The 11,670-nt window shown below is 55.3% G+C and overlaps 1 protein-coding gene and 2 non-coding genes across 3 annotated transcripts; all 3 read left to right on the plus strand.

Moving 5' to 3' along the window:
• The first annotated feature begins 580 nt into the window (after positions 1-580).
• RPL18A (ribosomal protein L18a) lies at positions 581-4,145 on the plus strand. Its single transcript, XM_070416401.1, has 5 exons — positions 581-669; positions 1,919-2,098; positions 3,029-3,158; positions 3,716-3,825; positions 3,989-4,145. Exons 1-5 carry the CDS (start codon positions 652-654, stop codon positions 4,079-4,081), a joined length of 531 nt encoding a protein of 176 aa, XP_070272502.1. The 5' UTR covers positions 581-651; the 3' UTR covers positions 4,082-4,145.
• LOC139011892 (small nucleolar RNA SNORA68) lies at positions 2,619-2,748 on the plus strand. Its single transcript, XR_011471705.1, has one exon. It is a non-coding gene; the product is annotated as a small nucleolar RNA SNORA68 (small nucleolar RNA).
• LOC139011893 (small nucleolar RNA SNORA68) lies at positions 3,498-3,627 on the plus strand. The gene has a single exon (XR_011471706.1). It is a non-coding gene; the product is annotated as a small nucleolar RNA SNORA68 (small nucleolar RNA).
• Positions 4,146-11,670: the final 7,525 nt, after the last annotated feature.

Below are 11,670 nucleotides of genomic sequence, written 5' to 3' on the forward strand. Positions count from 1 at the left end.
CTGCTTCTACGAAACACAAACAGGTCCCCATAATAATAGCAACAACTAGCATTCTAGCGCTTAATGAATGTTACCACTTGTTAATTGCTCTGTGTCTGGCGTTTTACATGGGTTATCCCAGCTAATTATGGTCACATTTCTAGGAGAAAAACAGTGGAATTATTCCCATTTTACAGATAAGAATTCTCAGAGATGTGGCTTGAGACCTCCGTAATACACCTCCAGGAAAGGCGCCGCCATCGTATCATAACATCACGCCCACCCTAGAGCTGGTTCCATTTATACTTAAGCTTGGAGGGGGGGTGGGGGTGGGATGAAAACGCTATAACCCGCCACAGAGGTCTCTCCGGGAGCCTACCACTCCCCGCGTGCTGCGCGCGCCTACGCACCCTTATGGTCGCGACGGAACAGGAGAAACTATCCGCGTTGCCTCTTGGGAGTTGTAGTCTAGTCGCTAAGGAAGACGGGGCTGTAAAGTGATTGGTGCATCTAGAGCCAATGAAGAAACAGATCTGGTTGAGCGCGGGGCCAAGAAGCCAATGGACCCGCGGCTTCGAGAGGGCGGGACTTCCTGTAACAAAGTCGTGGTGAGCGGCTGCGTGAGAGTAGACACTTCCTTTTGTGGGTGGTGGCGAACGCGGGGAGAACGCCATGAAGGCCTCGGGCACGGTAAGGCGGCCGCGACAAGGGAGGGGGCCGGGGAGCGCGTCGTGGATCGAATGGGGGACCCAGGAGGGGTTGTGGGCCGAGTCGGTAGTGCGCGCTCCCGGATGGGACCCGTGCGGTCGCGTGCGGCTGCCCGGAGGTGCAGTCAACATGGCGGCCACTCTGGGCGCCGCGTGGAGAGAGAGGCCGGTTCTTGATCCGGGCCCGTTCGGGGATCGCGGGGTCGGAGGGAGGCTCGTGCTACCAGACCTCGTTGAGTCTCCGGATCTCAGTTGGGTAGTGAGCGTGGTTCTGGGGGCGGCAGTAGTGTTCCCATTTTCCCAGGATGGCCGTGAGAAGTAGAGGAAAGTTATGAACTCGAATTGACGAGGAGATTGCGAGCCTTATCGCTGTGGCAGGTGCTGGGCAGAATCAGAGGGCGCTGTGAGGCAGAGATGGGAGAGTGGGTCCCGGGGAAATACAGGGCGGGGTGCCATGTGCAGCTCTCCAGCCTCGGTTTCCACGCTGGGAAAGGCATTGCGTCGGCCCCTTTAAGAACGGGTGGTCCGCGCGGTTCATGTGGCCGATTCAGAGGTGGAAGTAGCCGAGTTTGCAGTGTTTGGTGCTGCCTTCTGATCTTAATGAAAGGATGGCGAGTCGTTTAGGTAGGTGGCTCTTTTCTGCTATGTCTCAGGGCTTCGGTTTGGCAGACACCTCATCTTAGCATCATGTAGACGGGGAACCCACATCTCCTGGGCACCTGGGAAATGCAGGCAGCTGCAAGCTGCTGGCAGCGGTGCAGGAACCCAGGCTGGAGAGGGAACTGGGTTCTTGTTTCGGGACTACCTGGGGCGGGCTGTGAGATCCGGGGCTGGTTTCTGTCTCAGCCCCAGAGTGAAAGAGAACTTTGGCAGGATGTTCGTGAGCTGCGGAGATGCTGTGGACAAGAAGGTTGCCTGATGGTTCTGAACCTGAGGCTGCAAGTCTAGGCCTCCATTTTGCCACAAGTATAAAGAGAAAGGGAGAGACAGTGGGGCTGATGGTCCTGCCCAGCTTTCTGGAGCCAGGGCAACGGGCACACCGCCCTTACTTCTATGGGGAAGGCAGGACAGTGGTGTGAGCCACCATCCCCTGGATTCCACGTGGAAGCCCAGGGCTGGGACTTGCCCTCCATCTATCCCCTGATCGACATCACAAGTCTCGGGGAACGAGAGCGAGGCATCTCCACAGTTGCCTGGTTGCTGGTCCTACCTCACCTCTGATTCTGTTTCAGCTTCGAGAGTACAAGGTGGTGGGGCGCTGCCTGCCCACCCCCAAGTGCCACACGCCACCCCTCTACCGCATGCGCATCTTTGCACCTAACCATGTTGTTGCCAAGTCCCGCTTCTGGTACTTTGTGTCTCAACTAAAGAAGATGAAGAAGTCTTCAGGGGAAATCGTCTACTGTGGGCAGGTATGGAGTGCCCAGGACACGGTGGGGTCTGGAGTGGGTTTACACCTCCCATGAGGCAGCCCTGGCCTCACAGGGTTATGGCGCTTCAGAGCCCCTGGTCCTGTTCACAGGTATAGTTCAGGCCCTAGATCAGGATGGGGTGGGTGAATCTGCTCTTCTCTTAACGAGAAAGCCCAAGGCCTGGGATGTCTCAGCTGAGGTCACCACCTTCCCTGGACCTCATCTGTGAAGGGGAAAAGGTGCCGTCGCCTGGGCACAATGCCATAATGGGCACTGTACTCTGCATCATGTGGCTACACTGGGTGGCAGCTGGTCCCCGTGAGGAAAGTGGCCTGGACTACTCTGCACCCCCCACTTTTGCCGTGGAGATCTCTGTGGACAGCAGATTGCCCTTTGTTGTCTGAAGGTTCAAGGCAGTGGTTCTCAACCTTGGGTCGCAACCCTTTCACAGGGGTCGCCTAAGACCATCGGAAAACAAATATGTAATTACATATTGTTTTTGTGATTAATCACAAAAACCCAAGCACCTAAACCCAAGAACTGCTGTTTGCTGTAGCAGCAGTTGAAACAGGTGCTAACAGCAAGTGGATCTTGTCGCCTTTGGGGGCTGTCGCTGTGCCCCTCAAAGTGAATTGGAAGGTTCTACACTCCCAGTGGCCAGAGAGGGGTCTCCTAGGCAAGCACCTAATGGGAGTTTTGAGGAACACCCAGAGACCTAATGCTTTAATTATGTTCAGTTTGTAACAATGAAATTGGGGGTCACCACAACATGAACTGTATTAAAGGGTCGCGGCATTAGGAAGGTTGAGAACCACCGGTTCAGGGGTTGTCCTTGGGACAGCAAGGGTAGAAGTATTGGCTAAGTGAGGGTAGTGGTTGGGGTGGAGGCCCATTTACTACTCTCCCCTCAGCCAGTCTCCTTTTTGGCAGGTGTTTGAAAAATCCCCCCTTCGGGTAAAGAACTTCGGCATCTGGCTGCGCTACGACTCCCGCAGCGGCACCCACAACATGTACCGGGAGTACCGGGACCTGACCACCGCCGGCGCCGTCACCCAGTGCTGTGAGTTGTCTTGTGCCACAGCCACGTCCTTCCTTTTAGAGTCATCCTCGACAGACATCTGTCTGACACCTCCCCCCTAGACTGGGCAGGACAAATGCAGGAGCCTTTTGGGGGTGTGGGGAGTCCCGGGGATGGTGATGGGTGTTTGCTTAGGGGTAGAAATGGAGAGGATATCCCAGGAACACCTTTTCCTGGATCCTGGCAGCAAGTGGACTTTTGGGGCCAGTCTCTGGTAGAGACACAGCTCCCACCCATCACCGCGTCCAGCCCCTGTCCAGTGTTGGGACCTGTAGTGGGCCAAGGTGCTCCCAGGGTGGGCCACCTATCAGGGCTGAAACCCAAGCACCTAAACCCAAGAACTGCTGTTTGCTGTAGCAGCAGTTGAAACAGGTGCTAACAGCAAGTGGATCTTGTCGCCTTTGGGGGCTGTCACTGTGCCCCTCAAAGTGAATTGGAAGGTTCTACACTCCCGGTGGCCAGAGAGGGGTCTCCTAGGCAAGCACCTAATGGGAGTTTTGAGGAACACCCAGAGACCTTCGTGCCTGTTCACCCTGCAGACCGAGATATGGGGGCCCGGCACCGTGCCCGCGCCCACTCAATCCAGATCATGAAGGTGGAGGAGATTGCAGCCAGCAAGTGCCGCCGACCAGCAGTCAAGCAGTTCCACGTGAGTGCGCTGGGCCCCTGCTGGACTGAGGGGGGGCTCCCCCTAGCCTTGGGTCTGACGCAGGAGCCCAGTGGGGCATGTCCACACCTCTGTAGACCTTTCAAAGGACAAGGTTAAGAGGCTTCCACCACACCACCCCCTCACCTGCCTCTCTTTGTCACAGGACTCCAAGATCAAGTTCCCGTTGCCGCACCGGGTCCTTCGTCGCCAGCACAAGCCACGCTTCACCACCAAGAGGCCCAACACCTTCTTTTAGATGCAGGGTCTCTCCGTCCCTTGGTCTGCCCAAATAAACTCTTTGGGAAAGTCGGGTGCTCATACACACTTGTTTTCTTTGCACACCCTGCAGAACTCAAAAGGGCACAGCCAAGCTATGAGTTCTCTGCTCTGAGAGGGGGTATTGCTCCAGTGGGGCCCAGACAGCAGGACCCTCAGAAGGGGTGGTGGGAGTCCCAGGAATAGCGAGGGTCTCGCCCCCAAGCTCTCCTGCCCACTCAGTTTCTTGGGGCTTTGTCCAGTGAGGAGCTGTCATGGGTCCTAGTGTGAGGGCAGAGTCTTCAGCCCTATCAGGCAGCCTCTGCTGTGAGTTTTGAGGGTGCATTGTAGGACACAGGCTTGGCCCCCAAATCTGTCCCGCGGGCCTCCATTTCCCCCCATTCTGGTGGTGAGATGCGGCAGCTGGACCCTGGGGGAAACCAGGATAGTTTGGCTGGTTCTACCTGGGACCTCCCCTCCTGGCCCAGAACCTGGTTCTTGGTTCCAAGGTCTTTCCAGGGTGTTTGAGGGCATGTCTCCAGGAAACCACTGGAAGCCTGGAAAGTGCAGGCACAAAGCTAATCCCACCTGGCTGAGCCCTCAACAAGGAGGTTGACACAAGCTGTGGGAGCACCTGTCCTTAATGTGTCACCTTGATCCCTCTGAGCACAGGTGTCCAGGCCACCTACCACCTTTACTGATCAGCAGTGCTCGGGGTGCAAGCACCAGAGGCACAGGCTGGGCAGGACCCACCATGGATCCCAAAACACCAAAAGGCAGAAAGCCAGTCCTGGGCAGGGAACACAGCTGCTGGGCCACAGAAGGGGAGCAGTGCATGAAAACCAGGTCTCCAACCCACCTGGAGAGGCCAGATCCCCAGGGCACAGTGTGTGCATAGCCCCCATTCTAGGCGAGATGGGTCTGGGGGTCCCAGGTTTCTGAGGACCTCAGAGCTGCTTTGCTTAGTCAACAATGTTGGGCCCTCTACCTGGGCTGCTCTCCACAGATTATCACTGGGTTCCCCTCAGTAATGTTTCTGAACCATCCTAATAGACAAACATGGTAATAGACTGTACCTTTGCTATGCCTCCCATTGGCTAATCAGTGAGATATGCAAATTAACCGCCAACAAAAGATGGCGGTTAATTTGCATACGTAGGCACGAAGTGGCGGGGTCAGACACCTCCGGCCGGAGCTAAGGCCTGGGTCCGGGGTGCCGGAGGAATACCGGTGCCAGCAGCCAGGGGAAGGGAAGGCCTATTGCACGAATCTTGTGCAACAGGCCTCTAGTATATCCATAAGGACAGCTTTCAACCCCCACCAGACAGGGCTGGAACCACATCTGTCACTGTCCCTGGCAGAGCTGTAAGTTTGTGGGACCCAGAAAAGGGCAGATGGCCAATGACTATCCCTCCACCTGTGTGTGTCTGCAGCACATGGGCTAACTGTTAAGTTGCTGGGCCAGGTATTTGATTTGGGCACTGCCAGACTACCCTCCGTAGATGCATCTAAAGGGTGTCCCAAAATTCACACAAGAAGTAATTTTGATAGAAAACACAGGTTTGTAATTAAAAATTGTAAATTTTTTATTGATTCATAAAGTATACAAGTATAGGGTTATGTATGGAATAGCATATCGGGTAAATGGCCTCCACGGCTTTGCTGGCACATATGCACTTGCTGAAATTTTCCATGACCGTTTTGCATAAATGTGGCTGAATTTCGTTGATACAGCGCTCAATTTCCTTGTTCAAGGCGTGGGTGGTCATGGGCTTGTTGGCATAAACCTTAGACTTCAAAAAAGTCCAATGGCGTTAAATCACATGATCTGGGCGGCCAGTTCTGATCACCAAAATGGGAAATTACACGACCAGGAAATGACTCATGCAGTAATTGAATTGTTTCTCTGGCTGTATGGCATGTGGCACCGTCTTGTTGAAACCACGTCATCAACATCCATATCTTGCAATTTAGGCACAAAAAACTGGATTATCATGTCGCGATAGCGAGCACCATTAAATTCAAATCTTAGGTGAATTTTGGGACATCCTTTATATCCAACAGCATTAAGGGGCAGGAAGCAGCCAATCAATTCTCATTGTTGGTGTTTCTATCCCTTTCTGAATTCAAATATATATTTTAAAAGGGATCCTGGTTTTCCCCAAGTTTGCCAGCACTGGTGGGTTAGTAAACTGATGGCTGAAAAATCAAATTTTAGGATTGGCTTTCCCCACCTCCCCATGAATTCATTTGTATCATCTTGGCTCATTGGGCCGTTGGTTATGGATCTGTAAAACCGTGGAAGAAAAATCTCCCCATGTTGCAAACACGTTTGCCTTGTGGAGTTCCGTTAACTTATTGTGGTTTCTAGCAAAAGTTCCTAGTTTCTCCAAATATTCCTTTTCCCCCCTCAGTAATAGGTTCTCTATATCTAGATGCCACCCAGAAAGTTTCCCAGCCTACCTTCCAGTTAGGAGTGGCCATGTGATAGCAGTAGTGATGTGTGCCACTAACAGGAAGTACCCATACAGTTGGAATATTGCCACAATACCCAATCCTCCAACAGCCATCCTTGGACACAAGCCACACCAGCAACCAAGTGGGAAGAGCTTGGGTTCCTGACCCTCTGTGCGGCTGCTAGATCACTCCTGATGTGGCCTGGAGGTGGGCCCTGATGGCTGTGCCTGGAGCAAGTCACTGCCTACTCTGAGCCTAGTTCCTTTTATGTAAAGTGGGAATGGTGATCCTTTAGTTTGGGGGGTGGGAAGGCTTCAGATAAGCTAGCGGTTGAGCATCCAGGATATACTGCCAGGAATGTGGAAGTTCAGCGTCCCACAAAGGCCCACCAGGCACCTCATCTCCACCTTGGGGTTCCATTGAGGCCTCATCCACATTATGGCCTGGGGACCAGTTGGGAGGGCTTTGCCCCCACTAGCCAAGGTGTGGGGCCAATCCCATTATTGAGGGGCCTTGAACTGAGGATAGTAAGCCCAGCTCCCTATCTTCAACCTGCTCACCCACCCACCCTGCCATTTGCTCATCGTCTTACCGGTTTGCCCACAGACTCCTCTGCCATGTAACCACCCACCTGCCAATTCCCCTCAAACCCTGCAAAGAGCAGCTGGTGGGACACTGGCTGGAGGTGAGGGCCACTGAACCAAGGGTGCTGTGCGGGAACCACCAGGGCAAAGGCCAGAATTAGGAGGAGGTGGGCCCGTGAGGCAGGATGGTCCTTGGATTGCTGACACCACTGGTCTTCCCAGTGCACCCTTCCCTCTGCCTCAGGTGCTGAGGCATCCCAGGACCCCTTCCTGGGCATGTCCAGGTGCCAGGCATCTTGCCCAGGCAAGGCTGGGAGCCCTGGAGGAGAGAGACAGAACCCCTCCTCCCTGACCCACCCTGCACCCAGCTCCTGAGTTAGGACCATCAGGTAGGTACCAAGGCAAGAAGAATGGGGCCCCAGGAGACACAGAGACTTGAGAATCAGGATCATAACATTCTTAAGACTGGATCCTGAACTTCTCCAACTGGATGCCCCTGGGCTCTGGCTGGATAGCTCAGTTGGTTAGAGCATCATCCCAATAAGCCAAGGTTCCGGGTTCAATCCCCCCGTCAGGCCACACAAGAATCAATGAATGCATAGATAAGTGGAACAACAAATTTCATTTTTCTCCCTTCCTCTCTGTCTCTAAAACCAATAATAATAATAATCTACCCTAATAAAAGAGAAACATGGTAATTGGCGTACAACCACTACCCTTCCCATTGGCTAATCAGCATATCCTTATGCAAATTAACTGTCAGCCAAGATGGCGGCCGGCAGCCATGCACTGAAGCAAGCAGGGAGGCTTGCTTGCTTCAGTGACTGCGGACTCAACGTTCCCCGCCTAACTTGCCGGCCTCTCAGCTGCAAGTCTAAACAACTATATACTATGTTGCAAATAAGAAGCTAAACAAAACCCCAGAAACCAGCCGGACTGAAAGCCAGCCAGACCGCAACATTGTATCGATGTTTTCAGCAGCCGAGGCCTCAGAGCTAAAGCTGGCCCAGAATAAAAAAAAAAAAAGAAAACAAGGAGCGGTTGGGAGCTTCAGTCACTCGCTTCCGGAAAACAGCCCTCAGCCCCTCACCCAGGCTGGCCAGGCACCCCAGTGGGGACCCCCACCCTGATCCAGGACACCCTTCAGGGCAAACCAGCCAGCTCCTACCCATGCACCAGGCCTCTATTCTATATAGTAAAAGGATAATATGCCTCCCGGCACAGGGATCAGCGGAGCAGCGAGGCTCCCGGCACCGGGATCAGCGTGACAGGGGACAGCGCCCAAACCCCCTGATCGCCCTGCGGGTCTGTGTGTGACAGGGGGTGGGGCCACAACCTCCCTATCCGCCCGGCTCTGTTTGTGACAGGGGAAGGCGCCCCAACCCCCTGATCAGCCCTGCTCTGTGCCTGATAGGGGGGAGCTCCCCAATCCCCTGATTGCCCTGCAGCTCTGTGTTTGAGAGGGTGCAACGCACCAACCCCCTGATCAGCCCTGCTCTGTGTGTGACAGGGTAGAGCCATAACCTCTCCATCGGCCCTGCCCCGAGTATGACAGTGGCGGCGCCCCAACCCCCTGATCAGCCCTGCTCTGTGGGTGATAGAGGGTGGCGCCCCAACCCCCCTCCATGGGCCTTGCTCTGTGTGTGACAGGGTAGAGCCATAACCTCCCCATTGACCCTGCCCTGAGTGTGACAGGGTGCAGCGCCCCAACCCCCTGATCAGCCCTGCTCTGTGTGTGACAGGGGGCGGTGCCCCAACTCCCCTATCGGCCCTGCTCTGTGCATGACAGTGGGGAGCTCCCCAACCCCCTGATCGGCCCTGCTCTGTGGGTGATAGAGGGTGGCGCCCCAACCCCCCTCCATGGGCCTTGCTCTGTGTGTGACAGGGTAGAGCCATAACCTCTCCATTGGCCCTGCCCTGAGTGTGACAGGGTGCAGCGCCCCAACCCCCTGATCCGCCCTGCTCTGTGTGTGACAGGGGGCGGTGCCCCAACCCCCAAATCGGCCCTACCCTGAGCGTGACTGAGGGTGGCATCGCAACCTCCCGATCTGCCCTGCTCTGTGCATGACGGGGCGGCGCCCCAACTCCCCAATCGGCCCTGCTCTGAGCCTGACCAGGGGCTGCACTTAAGGATTGGGCCTGCCCTCTGCCACCCGGGAGCAGGCCTAAGCCAGCAGGTCGTTATCTCCCGAGGGGTCCCAGACTGCGAGAGGGCACAGGCTGGGCTGGGAGACCCCCCTCCCCACCCCCCGAGTGAACAAATTTTTGTGCACCGGGCCTCTAGTAATAATAATAATAATAATAATAATAATAATGGACTAGACTCCTGGAATCTCACAGTGACAGCACCAGGGGTAATAAAGGTTTGCTTTTACTGAGTGCAGGGTACAAGTTCAAGGACCCAGCAGATCATGCTGGAGCAAGTAGCTCACAGCCTGACCCTTGCCATGTCTCCAGGGAGCTGTGGGAGGACAGGATTCCCAGGACAGCAGATAAGGTGACATCCCAATATTCCTGCCCCTTTTGCTCAGACTGCAGCTGCTGGGTCTTCAGGACTGCCTTACCCCTTCATATTCCTTGGCCCTGCCTGCCTCCTTCCCATTAAGGTGCTACTTCTCTCCACCCTGCTCCCTGCCCCCCTCCATGCTTCCTGCCCCAACTCCGCAGCAGGCACAGGAGATGGCCCTGCCTACCCCCAAGGCTCCCAACTCTGAACCTCCTCCTCTCACGCCCTGAAATTCCGGAACATTGTGAATCCGCACATTTCTCCCATCTCATTAGGTCTGTGATTAGATCTGCCCCGCTAGGCCCCACTGATTAGATCCCTCATTTGCTCCAAACTCTCCAGTGGCTTCCCAGTGCCCTTGGAATAAAATCCACATCCCCCACCAAGGCTCAAGATCCCCTGGTGGCCCTCCCTGCCCAGCTCCTTTCCACCCCTGGCCCTTCCCCCAGCCTGGCTCATTCTCTGCTAGTAAGTCTCCACTCACCACCCAGAAAGTGCCCCACCCACAGGCCCCACCTATGGTTGCCCCCAGACCGTCATTCTTGTCATCCAATCGCTTCTAAGATGGGTATTCATCTGCTGGCTGGGTCAGTGTCCTGATCCTGTGTGCCCGATGGGCCCACCTGGGTCCCCAGCGCTTGGTGCAGGGCCTTGTGCACAGTAGGTGCTCCATGAACAGGCCTCCAGGGTAGGGTAGGGGAAGACTCATGCTGACACCAAACGGTACCCCCTCCAAGAACCTCCCTGGGGAGACAGGACAGGTTTGCATATGTTTTAATTTGTTCGCATGACTTTTCCGGAAAAGAGATCCCTGCCTGGATTTCCCCTTTCCCAGCAGGTTTTCCAGGAAGATGTCTCGCCTGGGCCTGGGAAAATAATGGAGGCGGGAGGAAGAGAAACTGGTGTCCTCCACATCCTCCCGGCGTAGGCGGGGGGGGGGCAAGCCAGCGAGCCACAGATGGAAGTGTGACAGTTGCGGTGCCGGAGCCCTAAGAGAGGTGCCTACACATCACATATATAATGAGAAGCGAGTCCCGGGGACACTCGTGAAGGCGCCTCCCCCCACCCCGTTCCCTCTCCCCTGCGCCCCCCCCTCCCCCAAGTACCCCGCACATTGGACTCAGCTGGGGCGGCGCATGTAGGCCAGAGGGGGCCACCAGGGGGCGACAGAGGCCGGTGAGGACTGAGGGGGCCCTAGCATTCCACCCGCGGATTTTTAGGTCCCGCCCCCTTACCGAGGAAGGTACCCAGCTTTTCCAGGGCGAATCAGAGGTTGGAGCCGCCAGAGACCAAAGTCCTTTCTGGGGCCCCCCCCGGCGAAGGGCCCCAAAATGACAGTGTCTGGGTACCTGGGCGGCATGACCCCAGGCAAGGGACTTCCCGGCGCAGTGTCCTCATTTGTGTGATGGGCACTCGCCTGACGCCACCTTCCCAGGTAGTCGTGGGTCTACCACTTACTCGGGTTCGTGGCCACCGACAGCCCCTCCGCGCCACCTTCGTTGTACGGTGCGCCCGACACAGGCAGATGCTCTGTGCGTGTTTGACAAGGAGCCAACGAATAAATTAAGGACTGACGGGAAAGGCTCTTAGTCTGCACCAGGTTTGTGTCCTGCGGGTTCAGTTTACTCCTCTGGGGCAGGGGCTCCTCTATCCCTACTTCAGACGGGGAAACGGGCCCATACGCACCTCTTCCAGGGCGTATGCACTAAGGACTTGGCCCCCATGTCTTCCATGCGGCTTAGCCCGAGGGTGGGGTTGGTGATGCGCTCCCGCTAGGCTCTAGAGAACGGGGAGTCCAGTTGGAGAAGGGGTTCAACCGAGCCCAGTTCTCCAGCTGTTCTCAACCTGTGGGTTGCGACCCCTTTGGGGGTCGAACGACCCTTTCACAGGGGTCGCCTAAGACCATCGGAAAACACATATATAATACATATTGTTTTTGTGATCAATCACTATGCTTTAATTATGTTCAATTTGTAACCATGAAAATACATCCTGCATATCAGATATTTACATGACGATTCATCACAGTAGCAAAATTACAGT

This window comes from Myotis yumanensis, unplaced genomic scaffold, assembly GCF_028538775.1.
Source record: "Myotis yumanensis isolate MYYU_CA2020_CCGP unplaced genomic scaffold, mMyoYum1.0.hap1 SCAF_5, whole genome shotgun sequence".
NCBI classification, from domain to species: Eukaryota; Metazoa; Chordata; class Mammalia; order Chiroptera; family Vespertilionidae; genus Myotis; species Myotis yumanensis.

Coding starts and splice junctions, on each gene's coding strand:
- RPL18A (XM_070416401.1), top strand. Junction 2,099..3,028: donor AAATCGTCTACTGTGGGCAG/GTATGGAGTGCC, acceptor CCTTTTTGGCAG/GTGTTTGAAAAATCCCCCCT. Junction 3,826..3,988: donor CAGCAGTCAAGCAGTTCCAC/GTGAGTGCGCTG, acceptor TCTTTGTCACAG/GACTCCAAGATCAAGTTCCC.